Genomic DNA, 18,284 nt, shown 5'->3' on the forward strand with positions numbered 1-18,284 from the left:
CCCAGCAGCCACGGCTTTCCCGGCGGTGTGCTCCCCAGCGTCGACTACCTCCTCGCCTCCCCAGTTGTGCTCTCGGCGACGCACCCTAGCGTCGACTGCCTCATCTGTGCCTCCCTAGCAGTGGATATTCTCATCATCATCTTCTTCTTCTTCTTCCTGCTATTTTTTTGTTGTTGTTCTAAACCCTAAATTTCCCCTTTCTTACGGTGCTGAAAAATCGACCTGAAAATTGAGTTGTATGGATCCTGCTAAGGTTCCAGAAGGGTAACGACCTCTTTCTCTCCTTCCAAAACTCTGAAATTTGCAGCTATTATCACCTTAGGGTTTGGTAGTACAGTGAGCACATGACATAGGACTTTGCAAAGGGAATAAAATTAGTGATACTAGAATTGTTGCTGGTTGATGTTGCAGGATTGATCCAAAGAGTGCGTGTAGAGTAGAGATCAGTGTCAATGGTTACTTCACTGTGCGGGGTGGTAGAAAGGAGTATAATCGGGGCAGGACAGTAAGCTGGGTTGTTGATTCAGAAAAGTACACAATCATTGATCTGGAGAAAGATATTGCTCCGTATTTTACATGGGGCAGCGATCAACAGGCCAACTTCTGGGTTGTAATGGGGAATACTATGACATCCAAGTTGTCTTCAGATGTTCAGCTTCTTGATTTGTTAAGGGCATCAGAAATAGTGAAATTGTTTATGGTAGTGGGTACATGCGAGCAAAATATTACAGAGGAGGAGATGCCTGTTGCAGTTCACATAGGAGATGATGTGATTCCTACTGCAATGAACATAGGAGAGGAGGTGAACCCTGTTGCAGTTGATAGTGATTTGGATGTACTAGATGGAGGGTTTACATGGGCAGAAGCACCTCAATATGGGGAAACAACAGGAGGGCCACAAATGCCCGAAGAGGAAGAGAAGGAGCATTTCATGACTGTTGGGTGTGATCCTACTGGAGATGATCCAGCTGGAGCAGATGAGGAGTGGAGGTATTTCAAGACTATTCCAGATGATGAGGTGCAGAAAAGAAAGAGGCACTACTAGGGATGTGTACATCAATGATGCTCTTCTTTCGTCACTGAAGACTCCAAAATCGTCACATATATTATTTTATGACGAATTTGTGACGATATGGTATTCGTCATTGAATGCGCGTCATATTTTACCTACCGTGACGAAACGTCTATTTTCGTCATAGATGTGCATTTGTTCTATGATGAAATGGCCGTCGTCATAGAAGTGTATTCTTTCTACGACGATATATTTTCGTCATTGATATAGCCCTTTTCCATCATGACTTGCCGTCTGTTAGGCGGCCAGACGACGTCTGCCACGCTGGCAGCTGACGTGTCTTGTCCACGTGGCACGTCCACATTGCAGATGACGTGTCCGACCACGTGGCAGCTGACGTGGCTAGTGATGTGGATGGTCCACGTGTCCACTTTTTATTGGGCCACAAGGCTTGCTGTGATAGGTTCTCATTTTCGCCACTGAAGTAAATAGAAATTCGTCATAGAATCAATTACCAAATTGTCACAGAAAGGTCAGATAATTCATCACAAGTGCACATGCTAATTTCATTACAGAATGCAAATAATACTGGAATGACCAAAAGCTTCCATAAATTAACAGATCCAGTATTCCAATGACCAACAACTTAATCAACAATTCTAAACTCGGTTCACATAACTCACTAGACATCACATTTGAACTACTAGTTTCATCTCAGCTCACATTAACATCACAGGAAATAATAAAAAGTTGCCAACCACCAGCAACATAAGTTACTACATAAACAAAATCACCAGCAGACCCCTTGCTTAATGAACCAGCAGCTACGAGCAGCGCTCATGTCGAAGAAGCATTGTTGATGGCCAAGATACGCTTGAGCAGCGCATTGTTCTCCTCCATTGCCTTGTTGTTTATCTCTGTCAGCTTCTTGTACTCCTCCATCTCCTTTTGTGTCATCGCCAGCTTTTCCTCAGCTTCTTCACTTCTCTTCCTGAGTTCATCGATTTCACCTTGCACAGCAGCCATAGCTTCAGCTGCTGGTTGCTCCCGAAGCTCGCTTTCATTTGATGATGATGATTTGGAGGATGGCACTGGTTTGATGCCAACACTCTTTAGGAAAAGGTTTGAGCTATTCTGGGAGAGCACCTGGGACACAACCTGCACACTGGACACTGTTGTCTCACCTTCAGCAATAGGTTCTGTCCTCAAAGCTTCCATATTTGACTGAAACAGCAATGACCCATCATTAGTTGATACTTATTGCATTAATTTGAGGAGGAAATATCACACAAGACGTATTTTAAAAAATAAAAACCTATGCTGCATTGATAGAAACTGATGCCAAAGTGATTTGCAATCATGAGTCATTTATTTGTTGTCAGGTAACTGAATACAAGTAGAAGTCAACAACATAGGATTATTATTTAGCAAGTATGTCTAGCAATATGTATTAATTAAATGACAAATGTCACATAGATGTTTCCAGCAATCTCATCACAGCTCATACATATCAGCCAAGCCATCATCCACATACATTCCAGAGCAAAAGATAGAAGACACAATTGCTTATAGGCTCAAACATCACACTAGTTCCAGGTTTCATCACACAAGTTCAAACATACAAACATTTGCTGCTTGGTTTGCTTCAAGTGAGGCCTGTTGAGCAAGAATCTATGCTTCCACCTATTCCTGCTTCAGATAAAGAAAAATGCGAATCCTATTAGATGTGGACATAGCTGTTACTCAACCAAATTTAAAATCACTAAGTATTATAGAACAACAAACTGAATCATCTATTACTTATGAACTGGTGGAAAATAATTTCATTGTCCAAATTTAAAATGGCTAAGTATTATAGAGCAACAAACCCAATCATCTATTACTTATCATGTACAGGTTCAGTTAGAGAATAGTTAATAGCAGCCAATGCACATAAGCACTTAACTTAGATAACTTGGAGTTCAAAGAAATAAGCAAGTCCAGGTTCAATGCAGTAAGGATATGTTTCATAAAAAAGCTTGTATTGTAATCATAAAGCTGCAACAGGGAAGGGGATATGATTCATAGTCTATCTTCTTTACTTCATAGGCTTGATTTTAATGATGCCCCCAAAGAAACTTTCCTGACAACTTATTAGTCATTCTGCTCAATGATCAAAGAGATATGACAAGCATGAGGACTTATTGTAAGTACTAAACTGATAAGATCTACAACTTTTATTTTGGTCATCTTGTTATTTGACAAAATTTGAACCTTTCAAATTGGAATTTTTGAAAAACAACAAGTTCGAACCAAAATTTGAGACCAAAAATGATTTCAACATAAAAAGTGATGAATACCAAAGTTGTTCAACTCATTAATATCTACAACTTTTATTTTAGTCAATTTGTCATTTGACAAAATTTGAACCTTTCAAATTTGAAATTTTGAAAAACAACAAGTTCGAACCAAAATTTGAGACCCAAATTGATTTCAACATAAAAAGTGATGAATACCAAAGTTGTTCAACTCATGAATATCTACAACTTTTATTTTGATCATTTCTTCATTTGACAAATTCTTAGCACACATTGTTCACTAATCTTACACATGTCTCATATAGTTTATAAAACCTTATGAGAGATGTGTCACATTTAATAACAATGTCGTTACCACTTTGTCATATGAAGAAATGACCAATACAAAAGTTGTAGATCTTGATGAGTTATTCAACTTTAGTATTTATCACTTTTTCAGCTGAAATCATTTGGGGAACCAAAATCTTATCTGAAGTTGCATTTTTTTGAAATTCAAAATTTAAATTGCTCAAATTTTTCATATGTATATATTGACAAAACCAACAAAATAAATTGATAGAGAATGATTTTAGAAAATTTTTGGAAAAAAATCATCAATTATCATGTTATACGTTTACAAATAGAAAAACATGCATGCCTTTATCACAAAACGGCGAGTGCTCCAGTGGTAACGCACCAACATGTCTTGCAGCAGGTCGCGGGTTCGAATCTCCCTGCGTGCGCTATTTTTTGGCAAAAAAAGGGAGGCGGAAGGATGCAGGTCCACCTAAACCGTGTGGGCCACGCTGCCCCACTTGTTCACCGCCACGTCCTCAGGTTGAGACCCGCTAGTGGGACCGCATCGCCACGTCTTCGAGGTTGGGACCCAATGGTGGGACCACATCGCCACGTCCTCAAGGTGGGACCTGCTGGTGGGACCACGGCGCCATGTCCTCGAGGTGGTACACGAGCCAAACGATCTATGACGATTTAGTTTTGTTGTTTTATGACGATTCTTTTGTTTTCGTCATTATTCTTCGTGCCAAAGCTCCGTCACTTGTTACTTATGACGAAGCTGGAAATTTCATCATAGAAAGCGCTTGTTCTATGATGAAATTTGTAAGCGTCACGACTGAATCGTCATTGATGAACACATTTCTAGTAGTGAGGGTAAGAACTATTCCGGAAATTAGAGAATTTGATACTGAAATTGTTCTTGATGATGAGGCTACCATTCGTAATGATTTTTTTGTGCCTCATACATCACATGATAAGGAGAATCCAATCATTAAGGTGGGAGACACATTTATTGACAAGGATGCTTTTGTTTACAATATCAAACAATATGCCATCAAAAATCAGTTTGAGACTAGGCTTGAACATAGTGACAAAGAAAGGTATAGAGCAAGGTGTGCATATAATAATTGCAATTGGAGAGTGTATGCAAAGAAACTACATGGCAGCAACACATTCATGGTGGTCAAGCTCTCCGGATTCGATGAGCACACTTGTCCCAATACAAGTAGTGGACGAGAGGCTTCAACAACTTGGATATCTGAAAAGCTGAAAGATATTGTAAAGGAGGATCTCACTCTGCCTGCAAAGAAATTACAGAGAAGATTGGAGAAACACTACGATATTGAATTGTCATATTTTAAAGTGTGGTCTGGAAAGAAGTCTGCAATGGATGATCTTCATGGTACTTGGGAGGACACCTTTGACATGCTATGGAGGTTCAAAGCAGCACTTGAAGAATGTTGCCCGGGAAGCATTGTTGAGATTGATTGCAAGAAGATTAATGGAGAAATGTACTTCTCAAGGATGTTTGTAGCAATTAGAGCATGTATTGATGGATTTCTCGCTGGTTGCAGGCCATACCTTGGGGTTGATTCCACTCACCTAACTGGGAAGTATAAAGGGCAGCTAGCTGCAGCAACTGCAGTTGATGGACATAACTGGATGTATCCAGTTGCATATGGGATCTTTGGAAAAGAGACAAATTCCAATTGGACATGGTTCATGGCGCAGCTAAAAAGAGCAGTTGGAACACCCCCTGGGTTAACAATCCACACTGATGCATGTAAGGGGCTAGCATATGCTGTCAACAAAGTCTTTAAAGGTGACGCAGAGCATCGGGAATGTTTTAGGCACCTCATGGCTAATTTCAGAAAAAAAATTCAAGGGTGACGTGCTCAAGTTTATGTGGCCTTGTGCATGGGCATGTACAGATCGTAGGTATGATACACTAATGGAGAAAATTGCAACAGCTAGTCCTAAAGCAATTCCCTTTCTAAATACACATCATAAGCTGAAATGGAGCAGGTCCAAATTCTCCAAAGAATGCAAGGTTGATTATGTGAACAATAACATCTCAGAATGTTTCAACAATTGGATTAAAGATGACAAAGACCTTCCAGTTGCCGATCTGATGGATAAGATAAGGGAGAAAATAATGGGGAAGATTTACACAAGGCAAGTGATTGCTAGTAGACTGGAAGGATATATCCTTCCAAGTGTGTTACATGAGTTGAACATGAAGAGTCGTGGACTGCACTATGAAATCCAGAAGAGTGGTGCAATGTCAGGTGAGATATCAGGAATAACTAAAGAGGGGAAGAGTTGGAGAGTTGCTGTTGACATCCAGCAAAGAACTTGTGGTTGTGGACAATGGCAGATTTCTGGAAAACCCTGCACTCATGCAATAGCTCTATTTGGAAAAGTAAGGCAGCTTAACATTGAAAACTTTGTGGATGACTACTATTCACTAGAGAGGTTCAAGGCAGCCTACCACTTTGTGGTCACCCCAATGGGTGACAAGACTCAATGGCCAAAATTTGATCCTGGGTTTAAAATGATTCCTCCAAAGCTAGAAAGACCTGCTGGTAGACCAAGGAAGAAAAGAATTAAGGCCAGTGGAGAGGCAGGGAAAAGAGGCCCATATCAATGCAAAAGGTGTTTTCAGTTTGGACACATAGAGAAAGGTTGTAATGCTACTCAAGCTGAATTAGAACAAGAGCTTCCACCACCTCGTCCAAAAAAATTCCAAAAGGAAAAGGTATTGTAAATTGTAAATTTGTAATATAAATGGTTTATACATGCTGAAATATGTTCCCAGCCTAACTTGTTTTGTGCCTCCTAGGAAATCCAAGTCTGAAATTGAGTCATCTGCTAATGATCCACAAGTGACTCCCAGACCAAGTGCAACAACAGCTAGCCCAGGTCCTATAACAAGAAGCATGTCTTCTCTTTCTCCAACTAGCCCAGGTCCTACAACAAGAAGCATGTCTTCTCTTTCTCCAACTAGTTCGTGTCCAAGAAGGATGGCATCCATCTCACCGGGAGGAATTAATAGGAGGATTATTATTAGCTAGAAAATGGTTGTGTTGAGTGTGTCAACACATGGTTGTGTTAAGTGTGGACATGGTTGCGTTGGCTGTGGTGTTTTGTGCAGCTCCATAGGTCTAACTTTTGCTGGAGCATCAACATGGCTGTGTTGGCTATGGTCTTTTGTGAACTCCATGAGTCTAACTTTTGTTGCCAACTACAAAAATCTGGTTGTATGCAACATACTGTTATATTATTGAAATGACAGCCATATGAGATAATGGCCTTTTGTTAATACCACTCAAAAGTTGTGTTTATATGTTGCTGAGATGTTGTGTTTGTATCCTACTGAATTTTATTTACACATGCTCTCCTAGACTGCAGCAAGATGGCCCCTAATATGCAAGGGCAAAATGGTTAGATATAACTTGGAGTTAACAGAACTAGTGAGCTACCAACGTCAGTCATGTTTTAATGGTACATATCTAAAACTGAATCTTTTGATGGTATATATCTAAAGATGCGTTCTTTTGATGGTAAGGATCCAATTTTCCCTAAAATATATGAAACATTTTGTTTGCAGGGTTATCTGGACTTCAACTAAAAAGGTTGAACAACAACAAAAAAGTTTCCTGCGAGCTTGTTGACAAAGTAGGACTTCAGGAAATGCTCCGGAGGGCGGAAAATGGTGAGTATGTTCTTCCCATTTCAAAGACAGCACCAGCAGCGGCATCATCAAGGGCTCTCGAAACTTTGGGGTTTGTGGAAGGCTACTTCGATATAGAAACCATGGGTTTGGACCGAGGACAGGTCAGTACATTGACCGATCAGGGCTCATGGTGAGCTCCGTGTTAATGGTGTCGCTGAGTACTGTGAAAGCGTTGACGATTAGGGTCCTTGTTCAGGAGCTTGACATTGTGATGGATGATGGAACGGTAATGTCTTGTTGTTCTGGTTTCTCTGTGGACATCCATTGTGATGATATATCCACTTCAGAGCTTTTGAAGGACTGGGCTTACCACATGTTCTGCAAGAATATTGATGGTGAAGGCAGGATCTCTTTCTCAACTCTGCTTGTGCATCTGAAAAAGAAGCTGCAGTTGCAGCTAACAGAAAAAGAGTTGAGGCTCTACAGCATGCCTGTAATAGATGGTGAGGAACAGAGGAAGGAAATGAGGATATTTTAGAGCTGTGGCGAAAGCAACAAGGATGGGTTCCTACAAAACCGAAGCATGAGTTAGCAGAAGTAGAGCTACATGATTGCACCCTGTTTCCAATTCTTTGGGAGTCCTAGGCCTGACCGCTCCAGTCATGGTGGCAAAGGGAAGGTCCTCATAGTGTAGTACATTGGCATGACTAAGCTGGAATGTTATTTATGTGTAATAAATTCAACTATATCTTCTAATTAGGTGAACTCCGAGTTCAATCTTCCCGGATGTCTAAGCTGTGGTTGATTTATGGTTTTGTTATAGTTTTGTTTTCTATCTATGAATTCTGTGCTCTATTCCCTAGTTTGTCAGATAGTCTTATTTGATTTAGTTTATATTGACAGTCAACAAATGAGCAATGACTTAACCCTTGAGTCCGTGACCTTGTTTAACGTTGAATAAATATTTAGTTCGTTTGTGTGCATGGGGTCAGTTATTGAGCCTCACTTTGATATATAAACAGAACAATTATCGACGTGTGTAAATTCTTGCAACGAAGAACGAACAGTTGTTAGTTTAAACTACTATCTTTGTGTCGATCGTTTACAGTATTGTTACTTCTGGTATCATGCACACTGTATTTTCTGCAGTGCAGTGAGAGGACATCAGTATCTATCATGTGCTAATGTCATCAATTTGAACAATTATGTTGTCAGGTTCCTTTGGCTTTGTTGAACATTTCATTATCTTCAGCATCTTCCTCATTTTGTTCCAGCTAGCCATGCAGATCTTCAATGATGCACCATCACTCTCCGTGCCTATTTGAGTTTGATGTCAGGTCTTTTCTCTGGACATTGGCAATGCAAACCTCCTTGAAATGTCCATAATTTCTCCATATGCAATGTCTTGATCCGCATTGTTAAAGGTAACCATTTCTTCTATCCTAAACAAACTCTCCAAAATGATGCTGCTGCAACTGAAATCTGGTGATCTGGGTGATTGAGTGCGACTTGAAACGTTACCCTTTCTGAAGAAAAAGGGCCTTCTAGCTGGTTCGTCTTCAGGTTTGTAAATTCACAAGATGGACCAGAGTTTTTATCTGTAACATTTCTTTTTCCCAGATTTTAGTTATTTTTTATATTTTCTACTAATTTGTAATGCACTTTTTCTTGGTGTTATTGATGATGAAGTGACTGTTCCTCGTAGTAACATATCAGTGTATTCCACTAAGTCAATAGAGTGATTACTAGCTGCTTATTGGTTTCTTGTACTTGGGTCACCGAACTGATTACTACCCACTGTGTGCCATCAAAATGGTTGTACTTCCTTCGTTGCCATCTCTGCAAAATTCGATCCCTTCTCTGCTATCCTTCTGGTACCATTTCAGTAGTTGGATGTTAAATGTTATGGAAAATTCGATATCAGGACAAATTGACCGCTCGAACATTGCCTTAATTGGGACCTCAATATCCTAATTACACGAATTACTTAATTGAAGTTACTCTCTCCGTGTCAAAATAATGCCATATCCTAATATTTTTTTCTAAAATAATGTGTGGCTAAAAAGTTCACAAGTCTTTAGGATATCATCTCTGTCTTTAATTAACTAGTATTAAAGGGAGAAATATTTCTTTGTCCGTTCCTTACAGAAACACCCAACCTCTCCTGCCTAAAAAAAATCCTAAGTACATCATCTATATAACCCATAACTATGTAACATTTTAGAGGATGCAGATATATGTAATATACATGGACAAACAAATGCAACCAATTCAATATGTGCTGGACAGAGTGTGAAAAATCCTTGGGAAGATATTATGTTTACAATGGTCACAGCTCAGTCCATTACAAGGATACGTTCTGACCACAATCCATTGGTAGTCGACACTGGATCAGATTTGAGTAGCAAAGCTGATACTTTAGATTTGAACCAGCTTGGACTAATCAACCGGGCTTTTTGAGCTTTTGACAACCAACTGGACACATCACATCTTAAGTAAGAATGTGCTATGAACCTTAGTTCATATCAGGGATAGAGAGGATAACCATTGCCAAGAGGAAGGCTGGGCAAAGTCGGCGTGGAGGGAGACTGGAATATTTGGGGGTAACTGGATTGTTTGTTGTTCAATTGCTTGATTCATCATAAACTGGTTATAGGGTATAAATAGAGGTGCCCAGCCTCTAGCTCCTCGTTTCTCTCCCCCATCAATAACTCTAATTTCTCATTAACTCTAATCTCTTCCCCAGACTCTAATTGCCATTGATTACTGCCGGCACCCCTGGGATACCGTCTTGACTGCATGCAGCCAGTCCCCGGCTGCCCCACAAGGCATCTTCCCCCCCTTTCGAAGCAGCTCGCCCACGAGCTGCCGCAGACTTAATGCGACCACGGGTTAAGCCTTTTACATCTCGGCTTACCTTTGTTAAAATATGAAATAAATTTGAACGACAGCTATGTCCTCCTGGATCCCATGAGAAGAGTCCAACAGCTAGCTTCAGGATGTAGCAGTCAACCAGTACGCTGGGCCTGTCCAGCAACACCAAAACAGATGATAGAACAGATGAGACGGCTGGTGTTGGTGGCGGTGCCACATCCAACTCATCAAGCCTGGAGAATTTTGGTGAATGTCCGCCGCTTGTTGACATAAAGGGAAACTTGTGATATGGTGGGGCTTCGACATAGCTTGTAGGCACAACCATAATTGTCGTGAGCGCCGCAAGGTTGATAGCTGCCCGTATCTTCCTTGTGGTGTGCCTTACCAGGAACCCTCGCGCTGCCACCTGTAGCCGTACCGCTGCTTGACGTTCATGCTCTGACTTCTCCATGTGAGCACAGTAGCGGTTGAACATCATGACGAAGTGATCCATCTCCTTTGCGAGACGGCGAGTCCCCTCAACAAGGGCAGTGATTGGCTCATCACATGATGGTGATGGATGGCCGATAGCAGAAGCCATAGGAAAGGATCCCTGACTCATGATACTAGATGCTATGAACCTTAGTTCATATCGGGGATAGAGAGGATAACCATTGCCAAGAGGAAGACCGGACAAAGTCGGCGTGGAGGAAGACTAGAATATTTGGGGTAACTGGATTGTTTGTTGTTCAATTGCTTGATTCATCGTAAACCGGTTACAGGGTATAAATAGAGGTGCGGCCCAGCCTCTAGCTCCTCGTTTCTCTTCCCTCAATAACTCTAATCTCATCAACAGACTCTAATTGCCATTGATTACAGCCGGCGCCCTCTGCAATACCGTCCTGACTGCATGCAGCCGGGGACTGCCCCACATGCCAGAATGTCGATGGTGAAGGCATTACTTCTTTCTGGGCATTACTTTTGCGACTGGAAAAAAGAAGCTGCAGCTATAGACCTGTAGTTATCATTTATCAAACGAAGAGTTGGGCTTTACAGCTTGTCTGCAGTATGAGGAAGAACACAGGGATCTTGTTCAGAAGTGACCAAAACACAAAAAACGGGGGTACAGCCAGCCCAAATCATCAGTTACTAGAGGTAGAACTATACATGATGACATCCTATTGTTTCCATCTCATTGTAATCGGACAATGTGGCTGGGTAAGGAATGACAATGACTTGTAGGCCCTGTAGTGCGGTTCACAATAATTTTGATTGGATTTAAATCTCTTTTTTTTTCAGGGGATCATTGCATTGACCTTCCGCTTGATATACATGTCATGCATAAAACTATCTACACATTTAAGTTCTTTAAACAAATTAACATTGAGTACAAACAACTATGTCTTTCTCTGTAGCATCTCCAATATTAATTCTGGTTTCCTACACACTGTATTTTCCATATTACGTGGTGAGAAGCCCATGTGGGCTCTACTTTTGTTAAGTTCCTTTGGTTTAGTTGAATACTTCATGATCTTCAGCCTCTTCCTCCCCAAACCCACCGAGACATTCACAGATCCACCATCTCTCTCAGCCATGAGATCAGTAGAATTCGATGTGATGGCTGTTTTCCTGGAGCTATTGAGAGCCTTTCTTCTATGCATTAGTAACTCATCAAATTCAGAAATTAAGCAACCAGGGTGCAGGATTGCGTTGCCATGTGTTGCTGGTCTGCAAATTGATGCTGTTGCAACTGAAATGGGGTGATGTGGGTGATTGAGTGCAGCTTGAAGAAGTCGCTGCTTCTGATTTATTAAGGGTACATCACTAACTAGCTGACTCCTCTTCAGGCACTCAACCATCTTGAGCCAAAGGTTCTCAAGATGAACAATAATTTCTCCTTGTTGCATTTCAGAGTATAATATGGTTGTTAAAGAGAGCCACTCGGTAAGTTGGTCTCCAATAATCTGCAAGGACGAAATGGTGTCTTCATGCAGTTAGCATAAAGTATGTGCTTTGTGTCATGTGCTTGAATTCTAGAAAGAGTAGGACTAAATGAAGTTGATGCCCTTAGCAACATGAACATCTATATTTTTACTTTGTACTGTGAATATGCCACAAACCTCGAAAAGAAGAAGAACGTCTTCCTTTAGTATGAGATGCCCAGAAAGATTAGATAAAGTTGAAAAAAACCTGAAGCACAACCAAGTTAAAAGAACTGAGATGTAAACTCAAGCACACAACTAATAGCAGCTAACTTCCATTAAAATCAACAGACAGGTTTGCAATTTTGTAAATCTGCTCAAATACCTGATTGTGACCTGGTGCTGTCCAGCTGGATTTGCTTTGAAATGAAAACTTGACAACCTCATAAACCTGCATATCATAAAAAGCTTATAGATTACTGAAACAGACTGAGGTCATCCTTATGGTAGGCAGGATAGATACAGGTGTTCCATTTAGAAGTGTAAGTCAACAAACCTATTAGCAAGCTTGAACCAATTCAAGAAAAGTTTAGGTTGTCTGCACACAAAAGAATCTTCACTTGTTTCCTTCACCTCTTGGTTAGCAGAGGTCAACATTTGATCATCCTGTAACAGTCCAATAACTATTTCACCAAGAGCAGAAAGGATAGTAGCATTTTCGAACTTCTCTGACAAATGCTCAAGGTTGGCTTGGAACAATGCCATGTTTTCGTCAATAGTGCAAACCAAGTATTTGTAAAAACCATCAAAGAAAACCTTGGAAGAAAACTTCGAATTACAGGAGTTTGTAGAGAGGGATCTATAAACTTCAATTGTTGATTCCATCTCCAGGTCTTGCAGGACAGAAACATTTGACTCAGAGCTGTTTTCAGCATTCAAAAGAATGGATATCCCCTTGGGGTATAAAAAATAAAGGATTGGATAACAGAAGAACTGATGGAGAACATCATGGTAACTTAATCCAGAATTGGTTTCCAAATAAGAGATAATTTGACTGTTCAATTGTTTTGCAAACGAGTTCCAAACCATCAACCATTTTAATCTTTCCCTATTACATGTCGGCCGCCCGATCTGCATATACAGAAAAGAGACAGCAATACGAAAACTCTCCAGGACATCTGATGAAGCCAGAATTAAAACCAACTTCTCTGCATCTCTACGAGACAGCTCTCCAGTATACTGAGATATCATGGACAGAGACAGTGCAGCCACATAAACTGCTGGAGAAACCATCTCCATGTAAGAGAGTGATCTGATTCTTGGTAAAGACACCTTTGGACTGTATTCTGCATGTTGGTTCTCCTTTATGTGCTCGATGTCTAGGCATACCTCAATGTTTTCAGACGCTAACAGAGAATGATCTAGTTCGTCCACAATAACTTTCACAAACCGAAGACCAAATTCCAGTAATGTTGCACACTTGTTAACACTATTCTTTCTTATATGATCCAGCAACAACTTCTTTGCAAACATGCACACATTAGTAATGCATTCGCTGACTTGTTCATAAGCATGCTGCTCTCTAAGTTCGATTTGAATACCTTGAAGAAGAAATCTGAAAATCTCTGTTGCAGAATCCATAACAATCACCAGTGTTTCAGGAATCATGTCCTGGAATAGTTCTGGCTTAAGAATTATGCCAAAAATATCAAGCTGGAAATGAAAGCATCTAATATCCCATGGTAACCATTTGATATGTTGAACGCCCAATAAGGCCTTGATATGCATGCCCGATTGAGCTAGCAAGTTCTGATTCACTGGAGCACACAAATCCTCTCTGTCCCTATTTTTGGATGAAACAAAATCATGAAAAAGATTCAAGCAAAATGACCATAGCGGCTTGTTCTGATCATTGATCCCAAAAGAGAAAACTATTTTGAGTATTGGCCCAAAAGCAGCCTCCAGAATGGGTAAATGATTGATCAGATTACCAAGTCTATGTAGAAGGTAATGCCATGTACTCAAACAAGAAAGGCCAAGTACAATATTGCGACTTCTTGATAGAACTCGACATAAAGGCACCATAATTAATCTTATCATTTTCACCTGCGCACTTGCCTGTTCAATGGGTTTTAATGCGGGAATCACAGTTTGTTGGACCACAATCTCGGTTGCCTGAGAAGGAAAAAATGCATCCACCAATTTTTTCCAGGAAACCTGTAAATATGTAAAGATTATCATAATGTAATACAGACATTCATAATACTAGAAAAGAAATTGTAGTCCGGAAAAAGGATAAATAGTTTAACTCACCATTGTAGCAACCTGAACTTGTGGGTTTAGATCAGTAAACATCTGCTCAGGAACCTTTAGGAGTTTATTAAGCAGCGGTCTATTGTTCACTGCATCTAGACCAAGCAAAGATATGATCCATCCCCATGACTTCACAGTTTGAACTTTCTTCGAAGGATCATCAAGCATATTTACCATGCAGGAGAGTAACTTCTGCTCAAGGTCTGAAGCAACAGCCTATACAGCATGCATCAAAATAAATTGGGAAACAATCGATAGATAAGCTCATTGAGGATAGGAAAGCAGATCACCACAGCAAGTAAAATATGCAGAAAATATGCAAAGTTGCAGGAGAAACACTGAACCATTTAATAAGCCAACTCCAGGAAATAGTAAACACACACAGAAAAAGATTCAGATATCAAATGCAACACAAAAATTGGTATAACCAAAAACCTGCATCACGTGCACGTTTGCCTATATTAATCTATTAATAATTCAACGGGGAGCAACCAAGCATCCAAGTTGTGCTCCAGGAAGCCGCTGACCAGGGCCATTTGTGGATCCTGGCAGGAGCAAAGGCACTGGCTGAGTTGCTTCAATGAGTATAGTTGTTATGGAGGGTGTTTTCCTTGCTTCTAGGGCATGTGTGTCATAAAAAACTAACCCCAGCAGTGGAATCAGCATGTTCTTGTGACCGCACTTTTGTACCTATTGATACAATGACATGCAGCTCTCCTGCATGTCACAGAAAGAATTAATAGTTTCCAGTTTTTGCTGGTACATGGATTCTGTAACCTGAACTGAAAGTAACAGAACTGCAGGACATTTCAATAGTAGCAGGAAGCCAGGAAGTGTTATGAAGCCTCTAGACCTATCATTTCAGATTTGATTTTAAGTGTTTTAATAATGCTATACTATTGATATAGAATTAGTTTGCTGATATGCTACTCACTTCAACAAAAGCTCACACTGCAGTTACTGTTGTGTGACAAGGAGTACATCCGTATGTCACCAATATGTAAAACTAATGCAATTCAGCTAAATTGCCTTGGCATTCCAGTCACAAAAAAAAAATGTATTGAATCATTGCTTGTCCACATGAACCTACCCTCAAGATTTATCATAATAAGTCACCCAATCTACTTGAACCTTTGGGTGCACCGTTATAATGCACCCAGATAGTTAAGTTGGATTAAAATGCTCTATCAGAAGATAGTCCATTTAGGAAAAACAAATAATACACCACAATGTGCATATGTGGCATGAATTTGCAAGCAACAGATTCACAGTTTTTAATGAATTAACAGAAATATTCATATGAGTTGCTTCTAATACTAAAGCAACATCTAATTATATCTTCTAGTAATTAACAGTGATCTTTTAATTACCTTGGAAAGAAGAGGCTGAGGTGGTAGAATAAAACATGACACCTTAATAAGGCATCTTTCTGCCATGTCCCTTTCTGTCTTGTCAGCACTTAAGAGTCTTCGGTACACTGGTGGAACCCACAAGCATGATTGGTCCCTCATTCTTTTGGGAATTTGGTCAGCAAGCTTCATGATAGCCTACAGCAGAAGTTTTTAAAAGCACTATTCCAAGTTACATTATAATAATGATAGATGATAAAGGGAGAGAAAAAAATTCATGATAGCCTACAGCAGAAGTTATTAAAAGCACTATTCCAAGTTACATTATAATATGATAGATGATAAAGGAAGAGAAAAAAGGAGCAAAGTATGCTAATAAGAGTTTTGCATGATTTGAGGCAAATTCCTGTGAATTAGAAGCATTGTGAAAGCATATTGTTATTTTGTAATGAACACCACTAAGCAAGTAGGCTGTAGTTACATGATCAATTCGGTTGCAGCCTGTACATTGAAATTCCTAAAAACCACAGAAAAAAAAAGCAATGAAATACAACATAGTTTAGGTGTGCAGAACAACCTGAGCTGCCTCAAATGTTGTGGACAAGGAACCAAATGGATTGTCGAGGGCATGAACAATAGCAATAAGCACTGGATCTGCTCTATCCTCTATAATCAAGGGCTCCAATTGTTGAACCGAGAAGCACCAGACACCCAAATTACAAGCCGACTGTAGTAAAAGAATTAACAGGAGAAAATGGGAATCAAATATGCATTCTGCACGCAAAATTTAGCATCTTAAGCTGTTGAAAAGGAAAAAATGGTCAGTCAGATCAACCTTCATCCGAGTATTCATGATTATCTGTACCAAGGTATCCAATACCAATTGGGCCATCTGTGCTGTAAAATAAGAAAATATATTTTTAGCTGTGTTATTTGAAATAATGTCGGCAGCATGTCATGTATAAAAAACTGAGCAGGACCGTGTCAACTTAGATTTTCAGAAGGATGAACCCAAGGGATTAATGAGATTGGTAGTAAAAGTGATAAGAGTCGAAAAACAGTACAAATAACATTCAAAATGGAAGGAGCTCTGATTAATTGCCAGGCAACAGTAGAAAGTAAATGTTTTTTTGAGCTAAAAATGTCAAACATGCCGGTGGAGTTCAGATTCAAACCAATGCAAAAGGTTTAAGTTTTGATCTTACGGCACACCGTTGGAGGGTAATATACTTCATAACGAAAAGCAATGTAACCTTATTAACAGAAGAGGCTGAATCCCACCATGTCCAATTCTTTCTCATTAACTATGCAGAATCAAATTGATTCACTAATCCAGATCTTGTTCAACCAACACTGGATATTTAACTGAAGAAATGCGAGCACAGAGAGCCACTATTAGTAGTACCTGAAATGGTGGAGACGAGGACGGGGTGGTAGAGCGTGAAGCCGAGGCACTTGAGCGCAGAAACGGCGACAGCCTCGTCATCGGCGGCCGCGTCGAGGAGGAGGAGCGGGAGGAGGGTGGAAGGCAACTCCGCGGCGAGGTCGGCGGCGCAGCCGCGCTGCAGGTGGAGCAACCGCGCGTACGCGGCGGCGCGGTCGGGCTCCGCGGCAATCTCCGCCACCTGCGGCTCCACCGGCGGCGGCTCCATAAAGGTGGGAGACCTAGGGTTTTGTTTTTGGCGCGAAGGGGAAGTGACGGCGTTCGCGCGCGCCGGGCGTTTCGGGAGTGGAGCAAATGAGACATGACATTAGGGTTTGATTTGTTTTCGGGAACGGAAATGCTGGCATCCGACCGTCCGGCCTGTTTCCTTTCCCTTTATTCTTTCACCGTTTCTTATCTTAAAATAAAAAGACGGTGACATTTCCGACTAGCAGGGGTGTCGTGGCATTCTCTATCACTCGCCCACCGCTCGTCTTCCCTAGCAGCGACCACCTCCGTACCTCCGTCCCGGGGCTCTCACTCACCTCCGCGACGCCAAGCTGCGCCGCTGGAGTCGTGCCTGCCGACCGCCCCTACCCTCATCGCTGGAGCCGGCACCGGCGTCCTCCTCGTCACCTCCTCCTACGGCTGGAGACCACGATGTCGCGGCCGTACCGTACTTCGTGCTCGCATCGAGGCTCCGCGCCCCCGTGCCCCAGTGGAAGAAGCTCGCGATAGCTAAGCCTGTAGTGCTCTTAGCTCCACCACCTCCCAGCCCCGATCTGCCCATCGATGCGGTTATCGAGTCCCTCGACGTGCCTGACATGGTGGCCACCTTCCACTAGAGTGTCGCGCCTGACATGTTGCAAGCGTATGTTTGAAGTGTTTTAGATAATCCAGAGGTATGTTTGCAAGTATTTCATATGGATGTTGTAAAAGTAGATCAGGATATTGCATATGTTAAGTGTTCCAGAGACATGTTGCAAGTTTTTCAGAGGCATGTTGCAAGCGTTTGTTCAAAATGTTTCATCTGTATGTTGCAAGCGTTTTTATGTGGATGTTGCATATGTTTCACACATATGTTGCAAGAGTATGTTCGAAATGTTTCAGTCTTATATTGCAATAAGTGTTTTCATATTGCAAGTTGCAAGTATTTTATCTGG

At 41.0% G+C, this 18,284-nt stretch overlaps 3 protein-coding genes and 1 pseudogene across 5 annotated transcripts; 2 read left to right on the plus strand and 2 right to left on the minus strand.

Annotated features, from left to right (window-relative positions):
* The first annotated feature begins 238 nt into the window (after positions 1-238).
* On the plus strand, positions 239-1,045 carry LOC136531313 (uncharacterized). Its single transcript, XM_066523976.1, has 2 exons — positions 239-264; positions 412-1,045. Exons 1-2 carry the CDS (start codon positions 239-241, stop codon positions 1,043-1,045), a joined length of 660 nt encoding a protein of 219 aa, XP_066380073.1.
* Positions 1,046-1,598: 553 nt separating this feature from the next.
* On the minus strand, positions 1,599-2,700 carry LOC136531318 (uncharacterized). The gene is made up of 2 exons (XM_066523982.1): positions 2,635-2,700; positions 1,599-2,236 (listed from the first exon to the last, which is right to left on the minus strand). Exons 1-2 carry the CDS (start codon positions 2,638-2,640, stop codon positions 1,850-1,852), a joined length of 393 nt encoding a protein of 130 aa, XP_066380079.1. The 5' UTR covers positions 2,641-2,700; the 3' UTR covers positions 1,599-1,849.
* Positions 2,701-4,434: 1,734 nt separating this feature from the next.
* Positions 4,435-6,659, plus strand: LOC136531314 (uncharacterized; annotated as a pseudogene).
* A 4,505-nt stretch (positions 6,660-11,164) lies between these two features.
* LOC136531317 (uncharacterized) lies at positions 11,165-17,459 on the minus strand. 3 transcript variants are annotated; one of them, XM_066523978.1, is made up of 9 exons: positions 17,104-17,459; positions 16,534-16,595; positions 16,276-16,425; positions 15,720-15,896; positions 14,350-14,565; positions 12,593-14,253; positions 12,422-12,487; positions 12,235-12,304; positions 11,165-12,078 (listed from the first exon to the last, which is right to left on the minus strand). In XM_066523978.1, exons 1-9 carry the CDS (start codon positions 17,348-17,350, stop codon positions 11,512-11,514), a joined length of 3,216 nt encoding a protein of 1,071 aa, XP_066380075.1. In that variant the 5' UTR covers positions 17,351-17,459; the 3' UTR covers positions 11,165-11,511. The 3 variants fall into 3 exon arrangements, with proteins under 3 accessions (XP_066380075.1, XP_066380077.1, XP_066380076.1); XM_066523980.1 differs by lacking the exons at positions 15,720-15,896; positions 16,276-16,425; positions 16,534-16,595; positions 17,104-17,459 and adding exons at positions 14,785-14,894; positions 14,996-15,013; XM_066523979.1 differs by lacking the exons at positions 15,720-15,896; positions 16,276-16,425; positions 16,534-16,595; positions 17,104-17,459 and adding an exon at positions 14,785-15,016.
* Positions 17,460-18,284: the final 825 nt, after the last annotated feature.

This window comes from Miscanthus floridulus, unplaced genomic scaffold (assembly GCF_019320115.1).
Source record: "Miscanthus floridulus cultivar M001 unplaced genomic scaffold, ASM1932011v1 fs_325_1_2, whole genome shotgun sequence".
Taxonomy (NCBI): Eukaryota; Viridiplantae; Streptophyta; class Magnoliopsida; order Poales; family Poaceae; genus Miscanthus; species Miscanthus floridulus.